This window comes from Misgurnus anguillicaudatus, chromosome 25, assembly GCF_027580225.2.
Source record: "Misgurnus anguillicaudatus chromosome 25, ASM2758022v2, whole genome shotgun sequence".
In the NCBI taxonomy this organism is placed as follows: Eukaryota; Metazoa; Chordata; class Actinopteri; order Cypriniformes; family Cobitidae; genus Misgurnus; species Misgurnus anguillicaudatus.
In genome coordinates, this window is record NC_073361.2 from 23,715,956 (window position 1) to 23,738,066 (window position 22,111).

The following is a 22,111-nucleotide window of genomic DNA, read 5'->3' on the forward strand; positions in this document are numbered from 1 at the left end:
CTAATGTTAGTCATATTATTCTGTGTCAAGTTACTTAACACTTGCTTATTCATCAATGGTTTTTGTCTAGTATCATACTTTTTCATTTGTGTCATACTGTATTTCACTTAAGAGATTATACATTTCTTAAGTGTGTGTGCACTTTCAATTTACATTTAGTGTAATGATACCTTCAGAAAGCCATTTGCATTGTCTGTCCTGGTCTGTGTTGGCATTAGCATAATGCAAATAGATTCCATTTGACTTTCATTGGTGTCAAGGTTTGCATTTCTATAGTTTAGCTGCTAACATATTGTAGGTTCACACCCTGACAATTGCTTGATCAATCAAGAGGAAACACCCTTTTGGTGTTTTTTTGTTGTTGTATGTCTTACCAATATATATAAGGGTTATTCAAATTACACACGATTCTCAACTAAAAGCATTTTCTTTAGAAGAGTATTCCTTTAAGGGTCAGTATTACCAAACTTTTCTTTAATATTAGTTTAAAATAATATAATTGAATACAATGTAAAACAACTGTTTTGTTTAACGTATTGATCTAATCTCTCTGCTATTTGACAGGGTGAATTAAAAAGTTCCTGGAAAGGGTTAAATTTTTCTGAACAGCAATAGGTCAAGTACTGGAAGAAAAACAAGCATGTGAGTATACACTGCTGTCTAACTGTGGGTATAAAATTTAAGAACTATTATTGTTCATGAATTACGTACTGCAGTCACATGTGTTTCTTAAAAACAAAACTGATTGAGAGACATTTAAATCCAGTTAAATCACAATGGGAAAGAGGGGAGCGTCATAATGGCGAAGTTATTAATTTATTTGGTCTCATTTCATGGTCTACCTCTCATTATGTAGTCTCACTTTGCCAGGCAACAGAACCTGGTTTATATTTTTGGAAGCTTCAAAGCAGACAGCTCCCATACACAGAGGACAAAACAAAGAGAGAAAAATCCTTGTTGCTAAGAAACTGAGGGAAAACATGACACCAGAAGGACCGCTTCCATGAAATAATAGACCAAATTAAACCAAATTACTGCGCTGGGCATTGCAATTGTAACAACAAAATAGGTTTAAGACAACAATAATTTTAACAGGCTTCAAAACATTTTTAAACAAACGGAAGTTTGTGTGCACTGAATATTTTAAACACTTTCATTTCCACATTTTATATTTATAATTATTAAAACTTTAGGTGGCCACCCATTCAATTATGCACATAAAACATATGGATTACGTCCTTATGCATTTTAATCTAAAGACACCACCTTAAGAAATAATACATTTTGATTTGATTTAGTAAATTTACATTAATGTATAAAGTTTTTGTGCATTTAGAATATTAGAAAATGATCTGAGATTAGCAGCACTTTTAAAATAAACCAGAGAGAAATATAATATTTATAAATATAAATATAATAAATATAATTGTCTTTATATTATATTTGTAGATTTAATATAACTTTTATTCTTGAACAGGTGGAGAAGGTTGTAAAATATGTTTCTTAACCTGAAAGGGATAAAAGAAAAGTCATCATCATCATATTTATTGTAATGGATTTTATTCACTGATTGTTATTCTGGTCCTACCTGTTTTTGTCTCCTCTTGATTTGCATTTCTTGTTGTTGTTTTGCCCTGACCTCCTCCAGAGTTGAACATCCACCTGGAAATAGACAAGCAATGGTTAAGGCAGGCTCTATTTTCAATCTATTTACTTATTTATTTAGGCATTCAGGTCCTGAGTCACATTTAAATAGTATTGATTTAAGACCAGGAGCAAAATAAGGGATGGGGGGCAAAATTGGCTACAGTTCTCTTTCTGGGTTCTGCTGTTAAATATTTGTAAGAAATCATTGTCAGTGGGCGTAACCAAATACACACGAGTCGACCAATAGTCATTTTTAAAGGTTTATAAAATTTAGCCTATTCTTTATTCTATACCAATATTTATATATTTAGCTCCACCTAGCGGCCACAACACACAACAACACAGAGGTTTTTTTCAAAGGAAAGTGATCTTCCCATATTAGTTTTCTGAAGTTGAGTTACTAACCCACGGTGCTAGAGATGGAAATGTAACCCATGGCTCGACTCAAGCGCAGCTCCTCCAGGGCCGCCAATTCTGCTGCTGCCTCTGTACAATTAAAAAGAAACATAACGACTAAAATACACTAAATTAAAATAAAAACACTTTTATAATGGACAAAACATGAATATACAAACTTTGCTGAATGTCTTGTCTTTTCCTGGGGTTTGGTGTGAAGACGGTAAATGCTTTTTGACTATCACAAAACAAAAATCAGAGAGTCGCGAATCAAAAGGAATTAAAAAAGTTCTGAACTTATAGGCTATCATTTATAAAAATTAAACATTGTTATATTATAGTAAAATATATTAACATGTTTCTGGTTATTTGTATATTGTGAATTTGCAAATTGCAAAGTCTATTGTATGCTACATTTTTTTATTTGGTGTTAAATCAACTTCCCATCACATACACTCTAAAGAAATTGGTGCTAAATAGCACTAAAAGCTCTTAATCATAGGGGAACCATTTTTAGTGCTACATAGCACTGAAAAAAATTATTCATTGAATTTAATAAATTTTTTAAGGTAAGCGATTGCATTCAATTTATTTAAGCTACATTTAAACAAAAGTTGTATATTTTATTTTACTTTACTAATCTTTTTTGTTTAAATGTTGCTAAAATAAATTGATTGCAACCACTTACCTTTAAAAAATCGAGTAAATTCAATGAATCATTTTTTCAGTGTATAAAGTACCTATGAAGAACCATATGAGGGTGATATAGCACCACTATAGCACCAAATATGGTTAGGGTATAGACATGCAGGTAGGTAGCCTATAGCACTTAAAATGATTCCCCTATGATTACGAGCCAGTGAACCACTTTTGGTGATATTTAGTATATAGTATTCTCAGTGTTTTTATTTTTTACTACAAAATACTACAAGTAATCTATGGTTACTGGTTAATTTTGTGATTATTACTATAGCAACCACTATTTACTGATTATAGCTAGTTGGATTAAGATGTTTAACATGCTTCAGGGACCAATTGCGCATATTTATAATATTCCTACCTGTTCGTTTTACAAAGCGCACGAGCTTTTGGTTTTTGTTGTTCCTTCAGTGCAACAGTTGCAGTTGATTTTGTCTCAGACGGTTTCATCTTTTGGCTTGTCCTCTCCGTTGCCTTGGATTTGTGTTCAGTATCATATGTAGATGGGCAGCTTGATGCCCTTATCTTTCGGTGACCGCCGGTATCTTTTGTTCTGACTGTCGGTTTTTCGGCTGTAGTTGGTTTCTTGTTCAGGATTCTCGTATCAGCATTCGTTTTAAGTCTCGTGGGTGGCATATTATATAGAGATGGATGGAGTCATTCAACTTCTTACCTATCTTCACAGATCTGCAAATAGCCTATCCTTATTCCTGGGCAAAATCTTAATGTGTTGAAAACAGCCAGGAAGAGACAATAGTTTTCTTTATGTAGGAAACCAGTGTTTTAAACACGAGAAAAGTGCCAAATAAAGGCCGCGCCTGTTGAGTTTGGTGGACAACACTAAACACCGCAACAAGGTGTGATCCGATTACAGAGCGCGCAAGGCACACTGGCCACTGTAGTAACTCGACATAACCAATACTCTGCTACTATTACTCCTAAAGTAGTAGTAGAAATAATAATAATAATAATAATAATAGTTATTATTATTAATAGTAATAGTAATAATAATAATAGCCTAATTATAATTTATCTGCGCAAAAAGTAGAAGCAAGATGCAGGAATTTCATTTATTGACATAAAATCAATACTTTTTAATGTCCTTTAAATGTACTTTTTATGACAGACAAAAGGATTTGTTTTGACACAATAAATAAACCATCCCCTTGGCAGATTTTGACATTTTAATTTCGTGCAAGAATCGATGAGTATGGATCAAGAGAGCAAACTCAAATGTCACAATTTTGTGACAGCACCCAATTATTTTACAGACATTAACTTTTAAAGTTTTTTTACTCCGCATCAATCAAATCCAATCCGACCAACCTCCCCAAAATATCATATATGCAATTAATGGTTTTGTGTATCTGTGGTAAAATCTGTTATGTGTACATTTCTAGTGACAGCAGCATACAAGCACACAGTTACGGTCCTCCTACACTGTAAGCGGTGCTGTAACGCTCATCGCCCTGATGCGTTGCCATCGGTCTCTACTTTTACCTTTGACGCATTACGACATGACGGGATTGTAGCCGAAAACGGCCAGTGTGTGATGGAAGAGCTACTCCGTTGACTTCGGACAGGTAGGATTACATTAAGCGGTCAATAATAAAGCGTTAAATAATGCATATTTTGATATAAGGGCTTGAACCGGCTCGGTTGCAATGGAGGAGCGCGGATGAGGGTGAGATCGTGCGCGGAGCATCATCCTTTCCCTTATGACTTTCATTTTGTGCATTTCGATGTTACGGCGATTTATCACCACGCGCGTTTCCCGAGTCACTGTTTTGCTTGATAATAGCCTACTGTATATCGCACGAGCGCCGTCATTTAGGGAAGTGCTGGTCTGTGGAGACGGACTTGCTGTCACTGCGCGAACACACGCCCATTTTCAATGAACCGATCAAAATAATGACTCAGGGAATAAACATTAGACGTGAACGCGCCGGACGATGCAATATACGCTGTGGTATTGAAACCAAGCGCAGTGGGCTTTTGTGGGATGTAGATTTTTCGTTTTTCAAATGAGATTTCAACCCCTCCGGTACAGGCCGTCGAAATGTTATGACAAATACAGACGTGTTGTTGGGTGTTTTTCCAGAAATGAACGTCTCTCGAGCCTCGACGGCGGCTCGCGCATAAACATTAGAAACGCGCGTGGCATTCTGGCACCTGTGTGTGCGAATTCTCCGCGGCGCGCGGCGCTTCCTGGTATGTGTCTATTAATGTCGTTTTGATTTCACGCGCAGTGCAAAAGACGCGATGGTTATAACTGTCGTTCTGCTTCTTTAATCTTCTTTCTGGATTTTTATTTCTGTGTCGTATGAAACAAAGGGGGACGCAAATCCTTTTTATCTTAACTATGTAGGGATGGCGCAATGTCGCGTTATTAATGTCTGTTATTTTAGCAGAGACGGTTACTTGAACTGCAGGCCGAGTTGAAAGGTTACAAGGTTTATAGAAATAATAAAATGGTAGTAGTAATTACTGGCACTAATGATAATCAAATGTTTCATATAGGCTACTATTTAGTTAACAGTTTTGGCATTTGTTTTTGAAGATAACCAGCTGTTTATTCCAGAATTCATCAAGTGGTTGCAAGTGTCTGATAAGTTTGAGTATTTTAGGTACTTTAAGATTACTATTACACGTTTATGACTCTGCTGTTAAATAGGAAACGATTAGGTTGACATACCTGATGTGTTTTTATTGTGTGACCTTTTAATTTGTTCTATTTGTTAAATTCATGTTTTCTCAAAGAACAGAAAACTAAACTCTCTTAACTTTAGAGAAAGCATCTTTTGCATCATCTGCTACTTGTTAAATTGGTTTACAGTAGAAGAACATAGTCATTATTTGCATATTAACAATGAGTCGTTTTACGTTAAGTAAATCTAGTTTAATTTCTAATATGTGTGCTATGCTTTTATTTATTTGGAGTATTTTTAATTGTTAATAAGTTTAAAAAAATTATTTCTTTCTTTTTTTAAAAATGTATGTATAATTTTATATTATAATTTTATAATAATATGCATGCACATTTAGCCTGTCTATCAAAATTATTATTTTTGATAAGTAATTTGCTTCCTCTTTTTGATTGGTGCCATTTTTAAACCTTTAGTTTCCAAGCAGTTTATTGTGCATGACCTATATGTCCTTCATGTGCAAACCTCTGAGACTCACCATATACGGACGGTCATATAGAACATTTTTATGCATTATATCCAAAACAACTTACAGTGCTTTCCATGGCCACGTGTACTAATAATGGAAAGGCAGAAAAAAATTTGCATGTATGTCTTTCTTAGACAAATTACCAATCTGTGTCAATGCCTAGTCCTGGATGTGACAAATAGAAAGAACTTTTTGAAGAGTAAAAATCATGTTACTACACACATATCATTATGACCAACTTTGTTTTAGCCTCTTGTGTCCTGATTTCTGGGGAACAATGGACAAGGAGTCCCAAACTAAAGCAGAACCTCCAAAGAGCGCAGTCAACACCACAACCACCACAGCGGTGAACACTTCCCATCAGGCCAATGGTGCCCCCAAAACCCCCCCTGCTCTCACAACTGTGACCACCTTCCACAATCAACCCCCCTCCAACGACAGAAAAGTGGTTCAGGTGAATAGGCATTGTATGCCTATCTTTCTTGCCTTTTTTGAGTAGGCTACCATTTGTTACAACTGTCAGTTTAGTCTCTTCCTTTAATATATTACGCCGTTCATATGTGAACACTTTCCACTGTCTCCATAAATCATTTCCATCACTTCTACCAGGTCAATCTGTCTGGGGACCGACTGGCTCCTTCTTTCTCACCAAGTGAGAGAGCCAGCCAAGCTTCATCTTCCCAGCAGACCCCAAAAACGGTGTGTGCCAACATAGACACACAATATTTCTTTACGCTATAATGATTGTTTTCATGACAGGTTTTGTGTCATTTCTATCCTCCACTGATTTTATTGATTTTTCCCAAACGCTTTTCTTTCAGGTTTCTCTGCCCAACACACCCGGATCGACGCCCCTTATCAGAGGAAGCCCAAGCACGGCTACAGCCATTCGTAAGATCTCCCCTCAAGCTCTGCTTTTGGGAAAGAGCCCGGGTACGAGCCAGGCCCAGATGCTGCTGAGGGCTCAGATGGTAAAACAACCCTCCTGTCTAACTCATATCCTGTTCTGCACATAGACATTGCCCCTCCTTAGTATTCATATTAGTGGTTAATCATTATAAGCTTCCTGCCTCCCCATCATTTGGTTACTCGGTTCTGCAGTATGCTAAAACTTCACAATGACAAATGTACACACATAGCCCTTTGAAGCATAATGGTTGTACCCCCATGCTTAGAAAAAAGCTATTCTGTGTTGTACTCATATCTTTATGGAAACTTTCTCGGTTTCTCAGCTTCAACTACTAGTCTGTCCTTGTGACCCTCTGCTCCGTTTACTTGCAATAAGCAACTTGGTAATATTGTAAGTACTGATCTAGCTGTAAGTTTCAGAGTGATTTTCACTTTAGTCACAGAATTGGCCTGCAGGTTTAATTTTGCCTTAGCTCATGGTAAAGTGTGACCAGCAGGCATGTTTTAGTGTCTAGAGGCCTGCACCCTGTGCATGCTTGCATACTTCTGATGGGGACAGATTTTCTCTGCCACATCAAAAGATCTTCGACTGTGAAGTTCACCATCACACCTACACAAAAAAACAGCACAACAGGCAGGAAATAACAACCTTCGATGTTGCACTAGTGGGACTTTATCTTTATTTCCTTCTCTCTTCTTTTCTCTTTCTTTCATTTCTCTTTATCTCTACGCTTGCCACCTGGCAGTTGATTTTAACGTCTGCTGTACGGCCCGATGTACCCGCACTCTCCTCTGCCTCTTCCTCATACTCCTCTTCCTCCACTCCTTCCTCTTCCTCACCTCGATTTCCCTCAACGCAGGTGAGCTTGAGTATGTCTGTCATGTGATAGTGACTTCTATTTATCTGAATTTGAAATGTTTTCATTTTATATTGCAGGAAAAGTTAAATAAAAGTTTCTTTAAGCAGGGTTCCCACAGGTCCTTGAAATCCTTGAAAGTTTGGGAATCTGGGGGAAAAAATTCTAGGCCCTGGGAAGTTTTTGAAAATATACATACATAGATACAGGTCATTGAAAGTGATTGAATATGTTTTATGCAAGAAGATTTCTGGAAAAAAAAATCCATATTATTCTCTGTGTAGTGTAGGATAATATCATAAAAATTCTAGACTTTTTAAGCACATGTGCTAAACTGTTGGCTTTAAATGCTTATATCTTCTGCATCCGAATGTTGATTCATACCAAAATGCTTTTTTGCATAGTTGTGTTTGACACATGAAACGTCTCGGGTTACGTATGTAACTGTTGTTCACTGAGAAGGGAACGAGACGCTGCTTCTCCCTTGCTATACTTCCTGCATCCCTGTAATGCCGTCTTTGGCAATATTTCAGATAGCGATATACTTCCTGGCTCCCGCTTCACCCTGTCTTTGTCGTTATGCCTCACCATTGGTTGAATTTGATATACACATTCAGACGCACTTACTCCTGGAGGCGTCCTCAAAGTGTCACCGCAGTGACGCAGCGCGAGTTCCCTCGAAAGGGAACTGTAACAATGTATCATTAAAGGTAACACGATGTAACCTTGCTTTCACTTGAAATGTGTCCCCACATTTAGTCCTTGAATTTGAGGGTATTGGACCTGAAAAGTCCTTGAAAGGTCCTTGAATTTGAAGTTAACTAAAGTGTGGGAACCCTGTTTAAGTTATGTATAATAAGTCATTGAATATATGCACATGGATTATAGATCAAGTCTTACAAATAACTTTTATGATCATTTTATGGTACTTTTTTTGTTAAATGTCTACATTATGTCCACTGAAGTCACACATATGAAGATTATATAATGACAGAATCATAATTTTAGGATAAATTATTCATTAATCCATGCAAAGGCTTTCAAACTTATAACCATACATGCAAGAAATATTGTTTCTTTTTTTTAATCTCTCTCTTTCTTCCTCTCTCTCTCTCTCTCCATCAGCTCCAGAGTTTGACTCTTCGTCCACCTCCACCTGGCACCCTCACCATCCCTCCAAACCTACCGCTGAAGCCAACAACTTCAAGTCAACCCCCTCCGCTTTCATGCCGATTACCAACTTTCCATCTGAGACCCAGCAAGCCGGCAAACGCTCCAGGGAATGAAGGACCTGCTAAAACAGAAGCCTCAACATCACCGACAGCTCAGACAAAAGCACCACATGTGCGTCACCTCACGGTTCCACCTCCCTGTAAGTACCAATATACATACGGGGTTCCCACGGGTCCTTGAAATCCTTGAAGGAAAAAATTCAAGGCCCTGGGAAGTTTTTGAAAATATACATGCATAGATACAGGACATTGAAAGTGCTTGAATCTATTTCATGCAAGAAGTTTTCTGGAAAAAATCCATATTATTCCCTGTGTAGTGTAGGATAAAATTCTAGACTTTTTAAGCACACATGCTAAACTGTTCGCTTTAAATGCTTATATCTTCTGTATGCGAATGTTGATTCATAAAAAAATGCTTTTTTGCATAGTTGTGTTTGACACAAGGAAACGTCTCGGGTTCCATTTGTTACTGTGGTTCCCTGAGAAGGGAACAAGACGCTGCGTCTCCCTTGCCATACTTCCTGCATCCATGTAATGCCGTTTTTGGCAATATTTAAGATGGCGATATACTTCCTGGCTCCCGCATAATCCTGTCTTTGTCGTTAAGCCTCACCATTGGTTGAATTTGATATACACATTCAGACGCACTTACCCCTGGAGGCGTTCCCAAAGTCTCACTGCAGTGATTCAGCGCAAGTTCCCTCGAAAGGGAACTGTAACAATGTATCTTAAAAGGTAACATGATGTAACCTTGCTCTCACTTGAAGAGTGTCCCCACATTTAGTCCTCAAATTTGAGGTTATTGCACCTGGAAAGTCCTTGAAAGGTCCTTAAATTTGAAGTTAACTAAGATGTGGGAACCCTGTACATAGACAGGTCTCTAAAATCCACACTGCAGTGCTATCACGTTTAAAACATACTACGAGTAACCCATGTGTCTGTTTATGTTTGTGTCTACAGCTCTGTATGCACCTGCACAGGCCCATGCCTTAGCCAAACAGAAGCTGAACAGCAGCAGTCTCAAAAGACCCCACAGTCAGATCAGCATCCCCCAGCACCCTTTCAATCAAAGACACACCCCGCCAAACTCTCCACCCTCCACACCAAAGAAGCCACTTCCAGAATTAAAGCGCTGCCCATCCACCCAGTCGTCCCAAAGTCCGTCTGGTTGTTCTGTACCCATCACGGTTCCCTCTCCCGTAAGATCCCATCTCACACCCCCTACTCTGACTCTACCCTTGAGGTCTCCATCAGCCGGTGGATCTCTACTGGCTACAAAACAGCTGCTGAGGATCGCTTTGTCCTCTGCATCTGCCAAATGTACCAATGGCCAGTCAAAGGCAGCCACTGTGTCTCCATCCCATGATCCCCACCAATTAAAGCCGCATCTCTCGCCTGTTCTTGCTAAACCAGAGTGCCCCAACCAGCCAATACGGACTCCGAACCCCTGCCCGCAACTGGTGCAGCTGTCACCGTCCAGACAAACAACAGCGGCCACACCTCTGGTCACCACCCCTCCGCTGGCATCTCCACAAAGGGCATCGCCGCCTTCTCCTGTGCTGCCTCTGGTGTCCACCAGCAGCATTCTCGCACCTCCACAGTCCCCGCTGACCGCGCAGAGTCCCACACGAGCAGCCGAGACATCAAAAGAGCAGAAAGACAGGAAGGCCGAGCGGAAGGAGAGCGAAGGATCAGAACAGACTCGTGATCTTAAATGTCCGACACTCCAGAAGAAAAATGCAGGACAAAACCAAATCACCCAGACTGCCACAGTGGATCAGCAGTCCAGTGAAGTTTTTGAGAAGTCAATGGTCAGTTTTTAAAACAACACAATCTGTGAATGCTTCAACTTTGTCCTGGGAATGAAGTTTTTAAAACTTTACTGTTGTTAGTGGTGGTTAATACAGGTAAAAGATAATTTCATAATGATAAAAGAAATGCAAATTGCTGAAATGTTTAAAAAATTCCTGTAGGTCAAATAGTCGAGCATTACATTAGCATTTTAAAAGTTGTGGGTTCGAATCACAATAAACATGCATACTGATCAAATGTATAGCCTGAATTATCATTTTGGATAATAATATCTGCCAAATACATGAAATGTAACTGTAATATCAAACAAACACCTGTTTACTTTATTAGTATTGAAAAAAGAAAATGTTGAGGCTGTTTTCTTTTCGGCCATAATAAATCATAAGTCTTTAATTTATGTAATATAGTAATATTAATATGCAACTTACAGTGCATTACAAGGAATCAGTATGTTTGACTTTTTTAATGTATTATTTTACTAGATGTTGATGTTAGCAATCCCTGCATTTCAGGTGTTTAATAAGACGACAGTCTGCACAGACGATTCGAGGACTGACGGCCAGATAAAGACATCACAGAAGAGTGAGACACGCTTACCTTCAGCTCCATCATGGCAGGGTGAGAAAGACGACCAGTGTGAAGAAACATCAACACAGTCCGACAATCACTCAGGTACGCATAATCTCTGATGACCTAGGATTGCACAATTAATCGAAAAACTAATCGGGTGAAACAATTACATAATCTTCAAAAGCCTCAATTACAGCTGTGCTCATTTCTGTATGTTTCGGCAATATGTTTGGGCACCAAATACAGAGATTTTTTTTTTTTGATAAGTGGATCTTTAGCTATTTGTTTCGGGTTTTTAACTAACAACGTAACTCCCACAATTATTTGTTATTTACATTTATATTATTTAGTTTTGGATGTTTAGAATTTAACATATAGCTGCTTCACAGAAAGTTATAAAACATTTCAAAACTTCAGTGTAAAGTCTATTAATCAGCTAGAAAAATTGCAATTACAATATCAAGGTGAATAAGTAAGGAATAATTGACGACAGGCCGTAAAATTATTAGAAAAATAATGCACACATTTTTCAATAATTCAACGGCCCGCAGTCAATTATTCCACTTATACTACGGTTATCGCACCTTAAGACATCGATCACATGATATATTTAAAGGGATACGTTTGGTTTATGTACTTAAATCGCTATTGTGAGTAGGACTATTTCTTCCGCGTCTCATCCAATGGCTCTTTTGCATGTTCCAAAACGTCATTTTAAAGGTGGCAATGGAGGCTTGAGCCGTTCATAGCATTCTAATGCAGTTATTAATGAAGTTATTAGAAAGAGAGAAAAAGAAAGAGGGAGAGAAAGGGCGAGCGAGAGGGAGAGATAGAGAGAAATTGTGTGAATGAGGCTACCTCTGTATGTCTCTAAACAGTGCTGTTATTGCCTCAGAAAATTGTCTGTCATGTTGTTTTTGTTAGTCCGTTATTACAGTTAACTAGGGCTGGGTATCGATTCAGATGTTCCAGATCGATTCGATTTCGATTCGCACGCTTTCGGTTTCGATTCTCAGTTCAATTTTCGATTCCGGTTCTCATGGCGGTTTTTATACTCGATTCTCAATTCAACTCAATGAATATAGATTTAATACAAATACTATATTAATAAAAAAGAACAGTGAACAGCAGTTTAAAAGTGGGTAATTAATAAAAAGAAATTAAAAGCCACAACACTATCGTTGTCGTCTTGCTATCGTCGAAATCTAAAATGCTTCCATACCTCTGACTTTTTATGTGAAGGTGGCATCAACGTCGATGAAGCACCTGAAACTGGCATTTTAAGCACTGAATGAATTAATGAATGACAGGCTCACCTCTCGCTCCTTGGAAACATCACGCAAGGCAAAAAAGAGGGTGACATCTAGTGATGAAGACTAGTAATTAGATTAACGTTAATCTTACGTTCAATGTTTGCGGAAATAAATATGAAAAAATCGATTCTGCTTTTTGAGAATCGATTTTGAATCAACCACGTAAAAAAAAAACAATTAATCGAAAAATCAATTTTTTTTTGCCCAGCCCTACAGTTAACTATGTGGAACTATGTTTGCCGTGAGTTTCCCTGAAAATAATTGCACACCTCAGAACGTTCATCAGCCAATCAGATTGAATCATTCAACGGATCCGTAGTACAATCGACAATTATGATTTTTTTCATAATCGTGCCCTGCTTCCACCTAGGAAAGAAAAAATACAATGTTTTTTTTTTTTTTTAAATATCTCAGTCACTTCTTTTAGACAGAAGTGAGAGTAAATGGAGACGTTTTTTTTTTTAGATAAATCACTACAGTAATCTCACGTGTCCCCACAGGTCTCACAGTGAGTGTGTTTACATGAACTGAAAAAGTTGATAACTATTAAAAATCTGCTTATTTTTTCATGCATTTACATGCAAATCATTATACCGGCTATGCAGAAAACGAATTTGTCGGGTTTATTGCACGCAGTGACGTTATTGCCTATAGTCTAGTCATTCAAAAACCTGACAGGAAATCTGTTTAAAGCTATTCTGTTGTATCTCTTCTCATGTCTGCAGAACCTGTTAATGTAGCATGTGCTTTTAATTCCGCATTTGCATGAGTCGAGCGCAGACTTTTATGCGCTACCTTACGCTTCTGATTGTGATGTTTATCTTTTATATGCGAGACATGCGCACTTTACAGATTAAGCGTTTACATGCAACACAAAATCAGGGTAATGAGTTCAAATATACCTGGCGTTTACAGGCTTTCCCCAATAAAAACAAACATTTTACTGTTTTTTTGTCTCCTGAGCTATTTTAACCTCCTAAGACCCGAGCTTTGGTTTGGCTTGCATTTTAGATTTCTTCCAGCTATTTGGGGTTAGGAAGAACCAATAAATATATATATTTTTTGAACATAAAGCAGTGTAATTGTCCACTTTTGTGTACAACAGCTTCCAGTTATCACAGAATTAAGTATTATGGTGCGAACAACAAAAAATGTGATGTCCACGCATGTTGCACACCAAGTCTTAGGAGGTTAAAGCAATTTCTGAGCAATAAAATTGTCCTGTGAAACCACAGACATAAGCACTGCTAAAATGTGTGACTCTGTTTGTAACATCACAACTTCCTTCATCTTTCTAGCAATCTCCAGCCTCTCTTCAGACATGTCACCCATCCAGACGTCCATCACTCAGCCACTAGACATGTCCCCCGTCGACAGTTGCTTTCCCCCAAAATTTCACCCAGTGTTGGAAAGGCAACCGGTTCAACCTCCAACATTCAGCCAGACAAAGCCCACAGAGGTTCAGCAGACATCAGGAGCGGCCAAACCTGTGGTCCTGACACACCTTGTGGAAGGTTTCATTATACAAGAAGGACTAGAACCATTTCCGGTAAACAAAACTCGCACGCCTCCAAATCACATATTTGTTAAATGCAAATGCCCTGTTTGTGTCAGAGATCTATTGCTGAGTCCCAGTTCGCCTACTTATACTACGACCTAAAAGTATGTACTGTTTTTGTGAGGAAAATGTACATACTTTTGAGTGTGTAGCAAAAGAGTATGCACGTTCTGACTGGGACATACTTCGATGACGTCAAGCAACGTGAACGAAAACGTGGTTGCCTAGTTATGCACACCACGACTGTTAAAGGAATATTCCATTTTCTTAAAAGAAAAATCCAGATAATTTACTCAACACCATGTCATCCAAAATGTCTCTCTTTGTTCAGTCGAGAAGAAATTATGTTTTTTGAGGAAAACATTGCAGGATTTTTCTCATTTTAATGGACTTTAATAGACACCAACAATTAACACTTAACTCAACACATAACAGTTTTTTTCAAAGGACTATAAACAATCCCAAACGAGGCATAAGGGTCTTATCTAGTGAAACGATTGTCATTTTTGACAAGAAAAATAAAAAATATGCTCTTTTAAACCACAACTTTTCGTCTAGGTTCAGTCCAGCGCGACCTAACGTAAATGCGTAGTGACGTAGGGAGGTCACGTGTTACATATATAAAACGCACATTTGCGGACCATTTTAAACAATAAACTGACACAAAGACATAAATTAGTATCATTCGACATACAACAACGTCAGAACGGTCCTCTTTTAACACACTTGTAAACACTGGGGTGGAGTTTCGTGTTCGTCTTCTGTGACCTCTTGACGTCATGACGTATTGCGTGGGGTCACCTGGCGAATCACGACCAGATCTAGACGAGAAGTTGTGCTTTAAAAGTGTATATTTGTTATTTTTCTTGTCAAAAATGACAATCGTTTTGCTAGATAAGACACTTATGCCTCGTTTGGGATTGTTTATAGTCCTTTGAAACTCTGTTGAAAAAAACTGTTACGTGTTGAGTTAAGTGTTAATTGTTGGTGTCTATTAAAGTCCATTAAAATGAGAAAAATCCTGCAATGTTTTCCTCAAAAACCATAATTTCTTCTCAACTGAACAAAGAAAGACATCAACATTTTGGATGACATGGTGGTGAGTAAATTATCTGGATTTTTCTTTTAAGAAAATGGAATATTTCTTTAACAATATTTCATTCATTCTTATAACTTATGTCCAATATAATTTTATTTACTATTCCCATCGGGCTTTTTTTCACAATACATTTTACAATGTGTTCTACCAAGTTGAGGAGTGAAGCAGAGCGTCATTAGAACCAAACGCAGGTCGTTTGTGAGGCGGCTGGTTCTGACGTTCATGTGCAATGTGTGTAACGAAAGCTACTTATTTTAAAGTCAAAGTATTAAAAAGTTTATTGTATAACTATTGTTTAACGTATTTTATACTTACTTTTATACTTATATATAACTCAAAAATTCTCAGATGAAAACGAACCATGCTTTTACTACAGTAAAAGTGTAGTAACCATGTTTCTTTCGTTGGACTAATAAAGTTAAAATTTGTACAGCCACAGTATTACTACAAATAAGCAAGAGGGTCCGTGTGGTTAAGCTCCTCCCTCCCGCACGCAATGGGTTGTGGGCAATATTAGCCGTTAGAGTGTGCATTGATCTGCACTTCGAATTCTAACCGGAAATAGTAGACCATCCGGGTATCTTTGCGATACTCATTTCAACATACTACGATTTGGGACCGTACTAATTCTAGTTTCGAATACTATTTAGGACGGATAGTATGCGAATTGGGACTCAACAAATATGTCGGCTTGTATTTACTCACCTGTTTCCTTTTAAATCCCACAGGTGAGTAAATCATCTCTGATGGTGGGTCCCATTCGAGAGGCGGGGCTAAATGGGGTGAGAGATGCAGAACTTATCCCATCCAGTTCAGAACCGCCCGACGACACCACAGACTCGGATGATGAGGACATGGTCACAAACAGTAAGTAGTATACATTAACGCCCATAAAAGCCATCAAAGATAAACACACGTGGATACATTTAGGGGCGGTTTCCCAGACAGGGCTTATCCTAGTCCCAAACTGAAATCCATGTTTGAGCTGCCTTTATTTAAAAACACCTTGCACTAACATATCTCAGCTTATATCAGTGCCATTGTTTTGTTTTTAATATGCACACCAATATTGTTTTTGGTAAAGTTTGTTTGTAAAATCTACTTAAATTTCCTAATATATCTAATTATATTATTTAATCTAAACCATGTCTGGGAAATCACCCCTTAGTGTATCATCTTTCTAAAAATATTAAATATGCATTATGCCTTTGTTTTTTCACTGAAGATAGTGTTGGAGGGACTCGCAAGCTTGTTCTGCAGTGCCAGTTTTGCAAGAGGAAAGGCACTGCCCAAACTTTCCCACGGTCAAAGCGTTTCTGCTCCAAATCGTGTGCCAAGAGGTAAAGCACACCATGTTAATACATACACCCATTAATGGGTGATGAATGGGTACCTAACTATGATATGTGATTACTACAGTATCGACTACCTGCATACTAAATACCATTTCCCACACTTAAACCTCTTCATCTAGAATAATGTTTGAATTGTCTCATATACTTGTGAAAGATTATTTACATCTAGTTTTAAGGCATGCTGTCACTTGCATTGTCCTTCAAAGAGATGCATACTTACACACGTACATAGTGTGACAGGATGTGGTAATGGTTTGTGATAAACACCCCTGACACACATTTAACATAATGCCTTTCTATAAGCTGCAGGTATGGTTTTGGTCAGTGCGTCAGTTTGCCTTTAATGACGACTTTTGTTTGTATTTTCTCCATCTCTCTGCAGGTTCAGTTACACCAAACGTTTCCGCGCACTCAGGCGCTGTGTAAGCGAGGGTGGGCACCGGACTGAACTCAATGGCGCTGGGGAAAACAGCGAAGGAAATTTCCACCAGGTTTGTCTGTGAATTATGTTGTTTACACAAAGTGCACTAATAGACAACTTTAAAGCTGAGGTTGACATATAACTATAAGCAATATCAAAAAGGAGAAATGTGAAAGAAGTACAAACAATATCTTTGTTTAATTTGGACACTCATTTTATAATGTAGGTATCTGTTTTTCATTTATTTTCTTTATATAATATATGACCGTGTCTGTGAAATCCAGGCTAAATTTTGAGATAGCAAACATCAAAGTTTGATTTCAATCACTAATTTCACATAGAATATTTTATATGTTCAAAGAATGTTCTTTATATTTTGTAGGATGATTTTATGTTGAAAATAAAAATGAATTTAGAAATGAATAAAAATGAGTTTTCACTGGCAGGTTCACATATATAACCCCTATGTGGTTACTATTATTGTAGACTAAAGTTTTTATTTTTATTCCATGTATTCTTGTTTGTAATATTTAAAAAACAAATGCAAAAAATCTGGGTCCGACATATCATGTTTTAGCTGTATGAAACTACAGTCGTATCATATTTTTGGTCTACATGCAGGGGCGCCGTAAGGGGGGAAGTTATGATGATTTTAAGGGCCCATGATTTTTTGTGGCCCCAGCCAAGGACTGTGCCGCATGCGCAACCCCCTTAAGCTGAGCCCTCTTAGTTCCGCCCCGTCTTTACTCTGTGTTTTAGCGCCTTTAATCGACGGTTTCACAATGCGGAGTGAACTTCACAAGAGAGCAAGGTGTGTGTATTTACTGCTATTTGCTATGATATCTGCATATGTGCGCTTCCTTACTATAAATGCAGTTTACACAATGTGACGCTGGAGCAATACAATGCAGTTTTCTTTCCACTGTAAAGTATTCGCTTTGTTCACCCCAGTTTAAAAAACACAAGGCGATTTACGTTCCCTGTTTTATGTTATGATTCTAACGCGAAGTCAGCCCTTATAAGCTGTTTTAATTAACGTAGCCCAATGTTTTGTAATGCAATATGCCAAGGACGGATTTTTAGGCAGTCGAGAAAGAATAGAGTTCATATTGTGATAAAACAGAAATGCAACGAAGGCTAAACTAGTCCAGTTATGTATATTAAAGCTTCTCACCTTGCAACAGCTTTAAGATATCAATGGAAATCTGTCGTGATCTGCTATAGTTGTCCTTCATTTCATTTTGAGTTCCGTTGATTAATAAACAGTCTGAAGAACATTTAAGGATATAGCTGTTTTCTCGATTTCATGGTTTCAATGATCTGTCGTTATTTTTGCTTTACTGTAGCTGCTGATGTGTGAAACCTGTTACTCACCTTATAAATAATACTAATAATTATAATACAAGCTTTGGTCGAGCGCTGACATGACATTACTCAATATTAAAGATATCAAAGATATATTTTTACAAAATGTTCTTTACATAATGTAGGATGATTTTATGTAGAAAACAGTAAATCACAAATAAATACTTCATCTGGGTTTTCACAGGCATGGTCACAATTTACTTTAATCTATGTTTAATAATGTTGCATTTTCTCTGATTATTTGATTACTGTCCTATATTTTTCAATTAAATTTACATTGCACAATAAAGTATCTTAGCTGCAGACATTGTAAGTCTCTATAAATATTGTTAATTGTGGGCAAAACAATAGCAAAAGAAATAGTTCTGTATTATTAAATTGCATGTTGTATGTTTGGTGCGAAATGGGTATGGTGGGGGCCCGACCTCCTATTCTTTCATAGGGCCCAAAATTGCTAGTGGCGCCCTTGTCTACATTCTCTACTCATTCTGTTCTAGATGAGACATGCGACTACAGAGCAGTGGAGAATCCTTCAACAGCCTCCGCATGAAGGCGAAGATGGGACAGCCATTCCTATGAAGACGAGGCTTCGCAGGCACACCGAACAGGAACGCGAGCGAGAGATAAGAGCCAGACCAATGGTGGAACTGACCAGAAGTGCTCCTACTTCACCCATAGACCCTGTGTCACCCATCGATGTCTCGCCCTACCCCAAACCATCTCAGTGGTCCGTGGATCAAGTGTCAAGCTTTATATCCAACTTACCAGGTAAAAATAATCATTTACGTCACATTTTTATCCAAAGTCGCATTACAAAGTATACATTTTTATGTGTGTGTGACCTTTTTGCGCTGCTAACGCAATGCTCTGACACTTAGCTATACAGGAGCATTAGGGAGGTCCTTATTTGTCAACTTTTAAAATTTCATGGTCTCACCCCACCAATATGTTTGAATAAATAAATAAATAAATAAATGGGAAAAATTTTAGAGGTTGCTCAAGACCTTTGAAGTTTAACACATTCGCGTATTATGTGATATTATGTGGTAGCATGTATAATTGTTTACTAATATATACTTATGGTAGCAGTGGACTTATTTGACCATGCTCCATGCAATTAAAACTCCTGTCTTAGTTGTGATATGTCTTTCAAAGCAAAAAGCTTCAATGTGAATGAAGCACAATAGACAATATACACCGAGACAATGGCTGAAGCAACACGAAGCAAGTCCGCTATATGGGTACTCGGATCAGAAGAGACTGAAATAACTGGAACAAAGTTACCCTCCAAGAAGAAAGTTTTATGTGTGTTGTGTGTTTTTAAATGAAACAGTTTTTGAAAAAATATGTGATTTTGGAAATATTTAAAGGCTTTGATCAAAGATATTGTAGAAACAATTCAAAATGTTGCACAGTGTGTTTATATTGATATTCTTACACATTTAGGGGGTGAGAGTTGCATTAAAAAAGACCCATTATAAGGACCACCCATAGGAGCATGTAAAGTGCCAACCATGCTTACATGTCCTTGTATATCTAATCACATGCACTTAAGTTTTTACACAATGCTTGATTCTGATTGGTCAGCTTTGAGCCAGACTGTAACAACTTAGCCAAAGTATTTTTTGTAATTGGCACTTTTGTACATAAAGTCATCCTACTGTACATAATATAAAGGAGATTTTGTGAAAATATAATTTTGATATTTTTAACATTGGGCGAGTAAGGCCATGTCAAAAATTTAAATCAATGTTTAGGAAGCCAAGGTTAATAATAATATAAATAATATTAATAATGCAAAATAATAAAATGTGGTGTCAATTTCAATATTTTAAATCATTAATTTTAGTATAATAAATTACATTTTAAGTACTATATTCGACAAATGTATCATTTACAGCAGAAACCTACACTACCTATTTTCAATTATTTTTATGTTTATGACAACTTTGATACTCCTAATATCATAATTAGATTAAGACTCTAGCATGGATTTCACAGACAGGTTCAGATATTTTTGCCTATTAAACTGTGTATTTTTCTACATATCTGTGCTCATTTTATGTCTCTTGTATCACTCAATATAATATCAATATCACAAAACAAGACCTCCAGGGTCATACAAAGTACCCTATACTCCCATATTGTTAATGTTATATATAGAAAATACATTTACGCATTTGGCAGACGCTTTTATCCAAAGCGACTTGCAGTGCATTACAAAGTACACATTTTTTATCAGTATGTGTGTTTCATGGGTTCGAACCCATGATCTTTTTGCGCTATTAACGCAGTGCTCTACCACTGAGCTATTCAAAACACAAAATTAATACAGGAAATGAATTACTGTATTCATTATTTCAGTATATTTTTTGATAAAGATCTGATGACTGTACATTATCCCTTACATAACAACCTTATATACTTATGACTTAATGTTTTATCTCATAGCTATTCAGTTTTAGTATTTACTGTTGTAACCCCACTTCAATTGTCTCAGGGTGTCAAGACATTGCAGAATCGTTCCGGGCCCAAGAGATAGACGGCCAGGCCCTGCTTCTATTGACCGAAGACCATCTGATGAGCGCCATGAACGTGAAACTCGGGCCCGCTCTCAAAATATGCGCCCGCATAAACTCCCTTAAAGAAGGCGGAAGATAAAATGAAACAGATAGAAAAAGAAGAGGTATATCTTTGTGGACCATAAGAGCACTTGCCAATAGAATAGAGCCATTTCGTGCACTTTAATCTTCAGAGATTTATGCTAAAATTTCAATGTTATGAGAAAGCTTACATGTATTTGCTTGAACTAAACTAGCAAAATCTTACAGTACTTGTAAACTTAGCCTCTGTCTGAAAGCATGGTAGCAATATAATGGTCTCAGTCTGTGAGCGATTTATAGGTTGTTTATTTAATCGGAAACTGTTAGTCTCCTTTTTTTTTGTATGGGTAATTATGATCAGGGTCACTGATTTTCTATTTTTGACTAAAAGCAAAGGAGATCACTTTCTCGGTCAGCGCGGAGAGGCTCGACAAATACGGAAGTGCTGTTATTGTGTGCATGTCCCATTGTATATATTTTCCTATTGTATTCCATATGTATACATGTATAACAATGCAGTGTTCTGTGTGTATAAATTAAAAAAAAGGAAATGTTTTGTGAAGGATTTGTAATATTTAATATATTTGTCTTCTAAGGCTCTAGAACGTACAAACGCGAATCGTTTTTAAACATTTTTAAAGGACATTTGAGATACTGACATAAATTTTGTGAAATCTCCGCAGTGGTACTGTGTAAATCAAACAGCAGAAGACAAAATGAAGGTACCTGAAGGCAATCAAGGCAGTGAAAAGGTGCCTTTTTTCTGAGACCCTATTAAACTACTGTAGGCATTTTGCTGAGGCAAACCATGTACTAGATAGTGTCATCATTAAAGTGTTGTTTCTCATTGTTACATTACTTTTCTTGTGCCACTTTGATTATTTAATTAAACCGACTACATTTTGTTACAGAACCCTGAATCAGTCATTTATTTCTCATTTCATTTATCAATCAGCTTTTAGATACATACTCGATATTGATTATTTAGTATCTGTGTATGATATTATTGATTATGCACCTCTGTGTCATTGGATGGAGCTTTAACTTGTGCTTTTTATGTAAATAAAACTACTCATAGCATAAAGACCATGAATAAAATGT

The 22,111-nt window shown here is 37.3% G+C and overlaps 2 protein-coding genes across 5 annotated transcripts; one reads left to right on the plus strand and one right to left on the minus strand.

Annotated features, from left to right (window-relative positions):
• Positions 1–564: 564 nt before the first annotated feature.
• LOC129426504 (uncharacterized) lies at positions 565–21,923 on the plus strand. 4 transcript variants are annotated; one of them, XM_055182883.2, is made up of 14 exons: positions 565–642; positions 6,166–6,370; positions 6,526–6,615; positions 6,738–6,887; positions 7,572–7,685; positions 8,808–9,054; positions 9,875–10,725; positions 11,239–11,398; positions 13,908–14,158; positions 15,995–16,133; positions 16,492–16,606; positions 17,004–17,112; positions 18,905–19,175; positions 20,908–21,923. In XM_055182883.2, the coding sequence occupies exons 2-14, from the start codon at positions 6,194–6,196 to the stop codon at positions 21,066–21,068; spliced, it is 2,835 nt and encodes a 944-aa protein (XP_055038858.2). In that variant the 5' UTR covers positions 565–642; positions 6,166–6,193; the 3' UTR covers positions 21,069–21,923. The 4 variants fall into 4 exon arrangements, with proteins under 4 accessions (XP_055038858.2, XP_055038859.2, XP_055038855.2 ...); XM_055182880.2 differs by lacking the exon at positions 565–642 and adding an exon at positions 4,173–4,325; XM_055182881.2 differs by lacking the exon at positions 565–642 and adding an exon at positions 4,423–4,953.
• LOC129425758 (uncharacterized) lies at positions 1,383–4,027 on the minus strand. The gene is made up of 5 exons (XM_073863717.1): positions 3,104–4,027; positions 2,223–2,281; positions 2,053–2,133; positions 1,589–1,662; positions 1,383–1,508 (listed from the first exon to the last, which is right to left on the minus strand). The coding sequence occupies exons 1-5, from the start codon at positions 3,376–3,378 to the stop codon at positions 1,464–1,466; spliced, it is 534 nt and encodes a 177-aa protein (XP_073719818.1). The 5' UTR covers positions 3,379–4,027; the 3' UTR covers positions 1,383–1,463.
• Positions 21,924–22,111: the final 188 nt, after the last annotated feature.

Excerpts from the sequence above, each read along its gene's own strand:
- LOC129425758 (XM_073863717.1), bottom strand. The coding sequence starts at position 3,378 with ATGCCACCCACGAGACTTAAAACGAATGCTGATACGAGAATCCTGAAC. Across the intron at positions 2,134-2,222 it reads AAGACAAGACATTCAGCAAA|AGGCAGCAGCAGAATTGGCG; the intron begins GTTTGTATATTC and ends TTAATTGTACAG. Across the intron at positions 1,663-2,052 it reads TTCCATCTCTAGCACCGTGG|GTGGATGTTCAACTCTGGAG; the intron begins GTTAGTAACTCA and ends GTCTATTTCCAG.
- LOC129426504 (XM_055182883.2), top strand. The coding sequence starts at position 6,194 with ATGGACAAGGAGTCCCAAACTAAAGCAGAACCTCCAAAGAGCGCAGTC. Across the intron at positions 6,616-6,737 it reads CCCAGCAGACCCCAAAAACG|GTTTCTCTGCCCAACACACC; the intron begins GTGTGTGCCAAC and ends CTTTTCTTTCAG. Across the intron at positions 11,399-13,907 it reads ACAGTCCGACAATCACTCAG|CAATCTCCAGCCTCTCTTCA; the intron begins GTACGCATAATC and ends TCATCTTTCTAG.